Source organism: Pongo abelii, chromosome 4, assembly GCF_028885655.2.
Source record: "Pongo abelii isolate AG06213 chromosome 4, NHGRI_mPonAbe1-v2.0_pri, whole genome shotgun sequence".
NCBI lineage: Eukaryota > Metazoa > Chordata > Mammalia > Primates > Hominidae > Pongo > Pongo abelii.
In genome coordinates this window covers 88450633-88461174 of record NC_071989.2, presented here as the reverse complement: position 1 = coordinate 88461174, position 10542 = coordinate 88450633, and the positions used below count along the sequence as shown (strand labels likewise).

Genomic DNA, 10542 nt, shown 5'->3' with positions numbered 1-10542 from the left:
AGGCTTGGCAAGAGCCATGTGTGGGCTGGGAAGCCTTGACATGGCTGCTGCCCTGATTAGTGACTGACTGTAGCCCTGTGAGGAACCGAACTAGAGGGTCTCTCACAGGGCTACAGTTTTCAGCCTTAGAGGTGTTCAGCTAAGTTGCACCTGGACTCTTGACTCACAGAAATTATGAGGTAATAAATGTTTGTTGTTCTAAGCTGCTATGTTTTGGGGGGTAATCTGTTGCACACTGTTTGCAAATTACCCCAAACTAATAGAGATAACTAATAAAGGTATAGAGGTCTATCCCCCTCACCCCAAGTTGAGGTAACACTGAAGGACCTCAGAGTTCTCTGCAGGGCTGGCTGAAGCCTTTTGACTATAACATAGCCCAGCACTCCCAATGAACCTCCTGAATGCAAATCTCAGAATCTGCTTCCTAGAGGACCCAGCCTGTCATATATATACATACACATGAACTTAAAACTTTAAAAGAACTGGGATATAATGAAGTACAATAATTATAATAAACCACTGCATGTAGTTTAAGCTAAAGCAGCTCAGGATATTATGTAACTTTTATTATGAAATTCAATATAATTGTGCTGCAAAATGTGCACTGTGCTGCAGAAATGTCCAAGGTGGACAAGAGTTACAAAGATTTCTACAATCCCAGTATACGTATGAGTTTATTAAAAGCTTTTTCTCAATCATTATTTCATTTGATAGATGTGTATGCTTTTCTTCTTTTATCAGTGAAAATTTAAAAAGCCAAAGACTGAACATGACAGAGAAAAAGGACAATGGATTTTTCCTGGTCCTCCTCTAAGAATTCGGCAGCAGACAGATAAGAGCTTTCCAAGGGTGGGTGCTAAAGTGGGAGGTGGAAAGAATGCCAACTCACTCAGAAACACAGACCCAAACTTCCGTTACAAGGCACTGAGAGTACCTTTTGCCCCCAAATGAAAGTTGAGGAACACAGGTGTGGAAGTAGGTGGGAACAGATTAGGGAAGATGCAGCTAGAAGCCAATGCCTGCAAACCTGGATAATTTTTTGTTACTCTTCAAAGTTCACAAGACTAAGAGTGAAGTGAAAGGCAATAGGCAATCAAAAAAAGCCATTTCTTATCTTTAAGACAAAAAAACAGTTTATCACTTCAACTGTGTTAGTCCTAACTGATCTCCCTGTCTCCAGCTCTCCATTATAATCTAGATCCCATGCTGACCTTTCTAAACAAGATTCATTCATCTGTCTGTCTGTCCATCTATCCATCCATGCAGCCATCAGTATTTTCTGGGAGCCTGATAAATGCCACAAAATCCCCCTACTCAAAAATTTGTTAATGAATTTTTTTTTTTTTTTTTTGAGATGGAGTTTTGCTCTTGTTGCCCAGGCTGGAGTACAATGGCAGATCTCGACTTACCACAACTTCCACCTCCTGGGTTTAAGTGATTCTCCTGACTCAGCCTCCTGAGTAGCTGGGATTACAGGCATGCACCACCATGCCCGTCTACTTTTTGTATTTTTAGTAGAGACAGGGTTTCTCCATGTTGGTCAGGCTGGTCTCAAACTCCCGACCTCAGGTGATCTGGCCACTTTGGCCTCCCAAAGTGCTGAGATTACAAGCGTGAGCCACCGCGCCCGGCCTATTAATGACTTTTAATTTTTTTTTTAATATAGTGTGTGTGTGTGTGTGTGTGTGTATATATATACGTATATATATATACACACATATATAGAGAGTGCACGATAGTTGTAACAATGTTCTTATATATATAATTACATATATAATGTATAATATAGCTACAAAATATAGCTAACTTACATAAAATATTTCACTGCTCTGAATACCTTGTTAACATACAAACAGTTGCTGAGTGTGTCATTATATGCTGGTCTCCACTTTACATTATGGTAGTTCTCACATCTTCAAGGTAAAGAACACGACCACTCTTCTATAATCACCTGGGGGATCTCTTTCTGTAATTATGTACTCCTTTAACCTCTGTGCGGGAGAGGGGTTGGGGGTGCTGGTAGGATGGAAATATGGAGTCAGAAAAAGCCACATGGGAGAGAATAAAACTTGTTTTATGAGTAAAACTCTTTCTTTACAGGCTCACAGCAAAAGTTCTTGATGAGGATGTAACTACTTACAAGCTATGGCCATTTCTTAAATGGACATTATTAAAATGTTTACCTGGCACTGCTTTGAGTCAGTGGAAGTAATAATTCATGTTTCTGCTTATTATAGGGAAACTTAGCAAGATTTATATTTAAGCCAAACTTCTCTAAGCAGTTATTAAAGAGATATGTGCTGACAAATAATTTCTGAAGTTGCTTTTAGAACAGATTCATAAAAATTTAGGGGTGAGTGAAGTTAGGTGACTTGTCCAAGATCATATAGATTGAAATAGACTAAAACACAGGTTTCTTAACTGTTTGTCCATTGTTTTACCTATCACATCATGGGAAATAGAGTATTTTAGAAGCCATCCAAAAGACCTGTGGAGCACTTTACTGATGACATATGCAATGGCCTCTACCTCATACAGAAGAGGAGAAGTTGGGGAAGAGGTAATGGATGAAGCACAGATATAGCCAGGAACAATATTGGAAGGCAGCAGGCAGTGGAGCACTGCTTCAAAATTCTGAGTGAAATGGTTTTCAATCTAAAATTCTAATTCTGGCTGAACTATAAATTCGAACATGGAAGCTATAGAGTTTTTTTTTTTAAACTTTTAAGTTCAGGCGTACATGTGCAGGTTTGCTATAGAGGTAAACTTGTGTCACGGAGGTTTGCTGTACTGATTATTTAATCACCCAGGTATTAAGCCTTGTATCCATTAGTTATTTTTCCTGATCCTCTCCCTCCTCCCACCCTCCCCCGTCTAGCAGGCCCCAGTGTGTGTTGTTCCCCGCTATGTTTCCATGTGTTCTCATCATTTAACTCCCACTTATAAGTGAAACATGCAATACTTGGTTTTCTGTTCCTGCATTAGTTTGCTAAGGAAAATGGCCTCCAGCTTCATCCATATTCCGGCAAAGGATGTGATCTTATTCTTTTTTATGGCTGGATAGTATTCCATGGTGTATTTGTACCACATTTTCTTTAACCAGTCTACCGTTGATGGGCATTTAGGTTGATTCCATGTCTTGCTAGTGTGAATAGTACTGCAATGAACATACGTGTGCATGTGTCTTTATGACGCAACAATTTATATTTCTCTGGGTATATACCCAGTAATAGGATTGCTGGGTTGAATGGTAATTCCTTTAGGTCTTTGAGGAATCACCACACTGTCTTACACAATGGTTGAACTAATTTACACTCTCACCAGTGTATAAGCATTCCTTTTTCTCCACAACCTCACCAGCACCTGTTATTTTTTGACTTTTTAATAATACCTATTCTGACTGGTGTGAGAAGGTATCTCACTGTGGTTTTGATTTGCATTTCTCTAATGGTCAGTGATGTTTTGCTTTTACCATTCTGTACATAGGAACGGGCAAAGATTTCATGACTAAGAGGCCAAAAGCAATTGCAACAGAAGCAAAAACTGACACATGGGACCTAATTAAACTATAAAGCTTTTGCACAGCAAAAGAAACTATGAACAGGGTAAACAGGCAATGTACAGAATGGGAGAAAATGTTTGCAAACTATGCATCTGACAAAGGTCTAATATCCACCATCCATAAGGAACTTACTCACATTTATAAGAAAAAACCAAACCCATTAAAAAATAGGCAAAGGACATGAACAGATACTTTTCAAAAGACAACATACACATGGCCAACAAGCATGTGAAACATTTCCATTCATGAAAAATCTCAAAACTTTTACCTCCTTTAGTTGATATTAGTAGTAGCCTAATTCAACATTTATTCCACCCCTAAGAAAACTTTGATTTTATAAGGAATTAACTCCCTAATCACTTAACTCAGGGGACTGGGTCTTCAAAGCCAGCTCCAGAAGTTGATCCTGATTCATCTAGGCCCATCAAAGTCACCCCTGCCATCCTCTGCTAAGGAGTGGTTTAAGAAGGAGCCTGTTACTCAATTCTGAAAATGCGATGAGGCAATCATGAGATACTGGAAGGCATCTGAGAAAAAGTTCCCTTGTTCTAAGAAAGAGTGAACAGGAAATGCTTGTCTCTTCCTCCTTTGGACATTCTGGACATGATGCCAGGAAGAGCTGCAGTCATTGTCACTAGCCTGATAATAAAGCTGGCCAGGCAGGAAGACAGAGCCTGGGAATTATAAAAAGGAGGAGCTGAAGCCCACTCTTCCTCTGGAAGTCATGGAACATGGGATTATATATACTGCATCCTTTTGTCTGAGCCAGTGTGAGACCGAGTGTTTTGTTCCTTGCAATCACATGCTTAGAAGAGGGGTAAGGGAACTCCTAGGATGCCGGCATGGCAGGCTCAGGATGACAGCTGTGCCACAGGCCCAGACAGCAGCCAGTTCAGATGAGCAGGAGGACAAAGGGCTCCAGGAGGAAGGGCCCCAGTGGACAAATGGGAACCAGTAGGTTCAGTTGTGTGGAAAAACATCTAGAGAGGCATTTTACGAAGCTATTTGAGGGTACAGGAAGATTCAGCTATAGACTCAAAAACAAAACAAAACAAAATGGAAAAAATAAGGACAGTCAATTCTTATTTTTGAGAAAACAGAAAACGTTGTAAAAGAAAGAAATGTACTTGTCTTCAAACTTGGCTCATCAGTAAGCAATACTTAGCATGGCAATAATAATGAAAACAACAAATATGAATGACATACAATAAATGTGAAATAACTATACTAGAAGGACAGAGGAAGGGAAAATTGAAGATTCTCAATTAACACAATGAGAGGTCCATCAATAATGTGTCAACTTGATGAACCAAGAGACAGGAAAATATGGATATTACTTAGAAATACAACAGAAATAGGGAAAAGTGTTGAAAGTAGTTGCCTTGGGACTAGGATGGGGAAGGACATGAACTGAAGGGATGGAAGCTTGTCAGCAGGAGCCTTTTAGCACCATTGAATTTTAAAAACTGTGTTCATTGATAAAAATTAAAATCAGCCAGGCAAGGTAGCTCATCCCTGTAATCCCAGCACTTTGGGAGGCCAAGGCAGGAGGATCACTTGAGTTCAAGAGTTTGAGACCAGCCTGGGCAACATAGTGAGAGCCCGTCTCTACAGAACATACAAAAATCAACCAGCCATGGTGGTGTGCGCCTGTAGTCCCAGCTACTGGAGAGGCTGACATGGGAGGATCACCTGGGCCTGGGAGGTTGTGGCTGCAGTGAGCTGTGATCGTGCCACTGCACTCCAGCCTGGATGACAGTGACACCCCATCTCAACAAAACACAAAAATTAAAATCAATAAAATAAAATGCCCAGAATATTTAAGGGAAAGGTACAATGCTCTGGGTTAGTTTTCAGTTCACATCAAATGCGTATTAGTGGCACTGACTCCTCTTCTTCCCTGTTGGTGAACTCTATTCTCTTTGTCCCAAGGGTTTTAGCTTAAGTCTCCTCTTGTCAACCTGGATGCAGATTAATAGATACAAAACTACTTCCATGAGAGAATTTATGATGTGTTTTTCAAGATTGCATGGTGGTGAAAAGCAGGAACTGCCTAACATTACATTTATCTTAGGCCCAGTGCTTTGTTTTATTTGGGTCAGTTGCCTGATTTCTTTTTCAGGTCCATCCCTATTACTTTTCCAAAATAAAATCTGGACTCTGGGGTATCTTGCATGATGGATTTTCCATTGTAGCATACCAATTGCGCAAACCACCACAGGCTTACAGGCTGGTGGCTTAAAACAATTACTACTGAACAGAAAAAAAAAAATGCTAAAGTCTACTATATTACTTATGGCACTTAAATGTACTGCTATTGGCTACCGGTGTTCTTTTTCATAAAATGTCTCATTTCTGTGACACCAGTAACTGGAAAGACTAGGAAAAATATTGTACATTTCCTCCATAGCAGCTCTAGCAGAGGGGAACAGAAGAGAACCCAGAAGCAGAAGAAGTGAATTCTAGGCTCATTTTAGCCCCCATCTAAGTGGTTGACATGGTCAAACCACTTTACCTGTCTGAGATTCAGTTTCCTTATAATATTAAAATAAAAACCTATGTCCAGTACAGTATATGGCCCTTAGTAAGTTAAATGATATTTTGGGGAAAATATTGGGCATTTTAAAAAGGTGACTAATTATACTCTGCAGTTGACTGTCATCTGTACTGAGATGAATCATGTAAGAGTACAAGGCACTAAGAGGAAAACCTAAGTGCCCCCTCCACCCACACCCTATTCCTGTAAAAAACAGAGAAAAGGGTTGCCACGACAAATGAGACAAGGAAGACCAGAGAAGGACTCAGAGATAGCAAGGATAAATGTAAATTCTACTTGACCTAAAGCTTAGCAAAAACGAATCCTGACAAATGTTATTTATAGCTCATATTCACAGCTTTCATTATTAATAAGCAGTAAGTTCATGTTCCAACAAACTTTGAGTTATCAAACATGAAAACCAATATTTGTACCAACTGCAGGAATATTTCATACCTGGATCCAGTTTGCTTGCATCCTCACTGACCAAGAATCCCATGTGGTAATTCCCCACCTGGTGTGAGTAATTTTTTTCTAGTTCACAAACTGGCGGATAATGGGTGACAAACAGGGTTAAGGATTTCACCTAAAGCAATAAGACAGAATAAAAGTTATTTCATTTTAAAATTTTATTGTAATTAAAATCTGTCTTCAACTTTCTTTTGAAAAATTTTAAATCTTCCTAAAAGTCACAAGAAAAGTACGACCAACTATTATATACTGTTTATCTAGATAATCAATTGTTAATATTTTGCCATATTTCCCTTCTTCTTCCTCCTCCAAAGACACATTTTTTCCTGAACCATCTGAGAATTAGTTGCAGACATCATGACACTTCATCCCTAAAGATTTAAGATTCTATCTTCTAAGAACAAAACATCCCCCTATATAATTAGAATACAATTATTATACTCAATACATATATTACTATTATACAACATATACAGTTCCTAAATCTCCCTAATTCTCCCAACAATGTTTCTTTTTGTCTCTTTCCTTTTTTGTCTTTTATGACATGGACATTTTTAAGTATCAAGTATCCTTTCGTACAGGAATAGAGTGTGGGTGGAGGGGGCACTTATGCTGTTTTGCATAATATCTTTCAATTTGGACTTTGCTATTTCCTCCAAACATCATTGCCAGTGAGGACTAAACTCTGATTTTTTTATCTTACCCAAATTCCTACCTAAGGGGTCCAGGGAGTCATGCCCTACAAACCATGGATTCTCATCAGATGGGTTTTATTTGACCCTGTATATTGTGACTTGCTTTTCAATATGACTCCGGCACAACATTATGAGACAAGGAAAAAATATTTAACCCCAAAATATATTTCCTTGCCACGCCTTAAATTGCCCTGCAAAGTCTCTTGTGAGAAAAATCCACATTCTATAGAGAATTCCCTTCCCCCTTTGTTTTCCTTCCTTTCCAGATCCACGAGATAATCAACTAAGAGCCAGGCACCCTTTTAGGTCTGATAAGAAACATTTTACAACCTGCTCTCTCTGTGAAGTCTGCTATCTGAGAGATTCCACTGCACAATAAAACTTGGTCCCACAATCCTTTATCCTTAACCTGAACATTCCTTTCCATTAATCTGAGGTCTTCAGATAAACTCAACCAATTGTCAACCAGAAAATGTTTAAATTTACCTGTAGCCTGGAAGCCCCTGCTTTGAGTTGTTCCACCTTTCTGAACCAAACCAATGTATTTCTTTTTTTTTTTTTTTTTTTTTGAGATGGAGTCTCACTCTGTCGCCCAGTGGCACGATCTTGGCTCACTGCAAGCTCCACCTCCCGGGTTTATGCCATTCTCCTGCCTCAGCCTCCTGAGTAGCTGGGACTACAGGCGCCCGCCACCACGCCTGGCTAATTTTTTGTATTTTTTAGTAGAGACGGGGTTTCACCGTGTTAGCCAGGATGGTCGCAATCTCCTGACCTCATGATCCGCCCACCTCGGCCTCCCAGAGTGCTGGGATTACACGTGTGAGCCACCGCACCCGGCCAAACCAATGTATTTCTTAAATGTATTTGATTGATGTCTCATGCCTCCCTAAAATATATAAAACCAAGCTGTACCCTGACCACCTTGGGCACATGTTCTCAGGACCTCCTGAGGGCTGTGTCACGGGCCATGGTCACTCATATTTGACTCAGAATAAATCTCTTCAAATATTTTACAGAGTTTGACTCTTTTCGTCGACACCAGGAATATTCCATGTATATGTAGGTGATGGGTCCTTCCCAGTGCATCACATCAGGTGGGACGTGATATCAGTTTCACATAACTGGGGATGCCAAATTTGATTATCTGGTTGAAGAGGGTACCCACTAGATTTCTTCACTATACCTTTTCCCTTTGTAATTAATAAATAACCTGTGGCATGATACTTTGAGATATATGAATATCCTTTTCTCCAACAATCTTTCATCCAAAGGTTTTATAATCTATTGATCATTGCTGTCTGAATCAGTTATTATTATAGTGGTTATTAAATGTTGATTAAAAAATTCTTCCTACATTTATTCATTGGTATTTTGTAAAGCAGAGGTTTCACTTTTCCCCACTCACCTCCACCATTTTAAAGTTTATTTTTGTTAGTGTCAGTATGAATTAACAAATTTTTTTTTTTAGAGACAGGGTCTCAATCTATCATCCAGGCTAGATTGCAATGGCACAATCATAGTTTACTGTAACCTCAAACTCCTGGGCTCAAGGGATCCTCCCACCTCAACTTCCCAAGTAGCTAGGACTACAGGTGTGCGCCACAATGCCTGGCTAATTTTTTATTTTTATTTTTTGTAGAGAGGGGTCTCACTATGTTACCCAGGCTGGTCTTGAACCTGGGCTCAAGGGGTCCTCCTGCTTCAGCCTCCCAAAGTGCTGGGATTACAGGCGTCAGCCACTGCACCCAGTCTCATGGATTCTTTAATAAGCATTGTTTTAAGGCATATTTTATATATTCTGGAAACCTCTATCTGGAGGAAAGTTAACACCAATCTTAGCTTAAATATTGGCAGAAGGAGGTAATTAAATCAAAGAACTCCAGTTTTGATTCACCTGCCATTCACCTTATTAAAAGTCTGAATGTGTGCCTTCTTTCTGATAACAATAACAAATAAACGTATTAAGGCAGGATTTCTTTTAAAAACTGTGCTTAAAATCTGCCCCGAGGGATCTTAGGACCACCTATCTCCATGGTGCTCCTTCTCCAAGCTGATAGGCACTTTTAGCCGGAAGACCTAAGGGTCTGGGATCTGACACTGCGCTCTTCAAGGCTGTTCTCGGCCTGCAGCAGCAACACATGACCTCCCTTATTTCTCCTCTCTGATCTCTCTTCCCTATCCAAAGATCAGAAGGAACCATGAAAATAAAGATTTTCATCCATAAAAAGGTCAGGGAAGTTTCTGGTTTCCAGTCTAGCATATAAGAAGGTTGGAGGTTGCCTCTCCATCACAAGGAAAAAGTAGAACCAACTGAAAAATCAACTCTTTTTAGATCTGTAAGAAAAATGAAGTCACAGGCAAACCACTGTCCCCCAGATTAGAGACAGACAAGCAGATACAAAGAATCACAACTTTCCTGAGCTGAAATGCAGGCAGAAACCTCTGAAGGAACCAGTATCAGGGTAGGAAAACTGGAACCGGAACTGATCAATTGCTGGAGGCTCAGTGTCAACAAGTCTGAGAGTCAAAAAGTCCAGGGGAACCGAGTCATGGGGGAAGGGGGCACACTTTTGTGAGTTTTACTCCCAGGAGTTCCACTTGGTTCTCACAATAAACACTGGAGTAAACTCCCCTTATGCTTCAGGCAAGGCGAAGAAAGAAAGAACTATTTTGAAATGCACCAGGGCACTCTGTTCTTAACAAGGTCTGCCCTCAGAAGAAACTACTAAAGCGGAGCCTAACCTGCTGGGGTTTTATCAGAGCCTCACCTACCTGGGGGAAGTGAAAGACTCAACTCCAGTCTCCTCTAGCCTTCCATATGAGAGAAAGGAAATACTCAACTCCAGCCCACTCTAAGCCTTCCTATCCCACCTGAGGGGTGGGAGGGAGGTAAGACTGAGACTTAATCATAGGACTCCTCCCCTAGACCCTTACCAGCACGTTACTAAAACCTAATTTACAGCAGTTCCTTTTACCCAATACATCATAGCCAGCTGTCAAGAAAAAGTCGCAAGACATACTAAAAGTAAAAACCCACAAATATGAAGAGACAGAGCAAGCATCAGAACCAGACATAGCTATGGCAGGGATGTTGGAATTATCAGACTGGGAATTGGAAGCAACTGATTAGTATGCTAAGGGCTCTATGGTTAACACAGACAGCATGCAAGAACAGATGGGCAATGTAAGCACAGAGATGCATATTCTAAGAAAAAACCAAAAGGAAACACGAGAGATCAAAAACACTGTGATGGAAATGAAGAATGTGTTTGATGAGC

The 10542-nt window shown here is 40.2% G+C and overlaps 1 protein-coding gene across 11 annotated transcripts in view; it reads right to left on the bottom strand.

The window, feature by feature from the left end:
* The window catches only part of MSH3 (mutS homolog 3), a 228349-nt gene that overhangs the window by 5283 nt on the left and 212524 nt on the right, over positions 1-10542 (bottom strand). For 9 of the 11 annotated variants that reach the window (NM_001131571.1, XM_063723860.1, XM_054555021.2 and 6 more), the window contains 1 exon segment: positions 6555-6684. In NM_001131571.1, the coding sequence (NP_001125043.1) occupies positions 6555-6684 (130 nt within the window). 11 annotated transcript variants of the gene reach the window in all.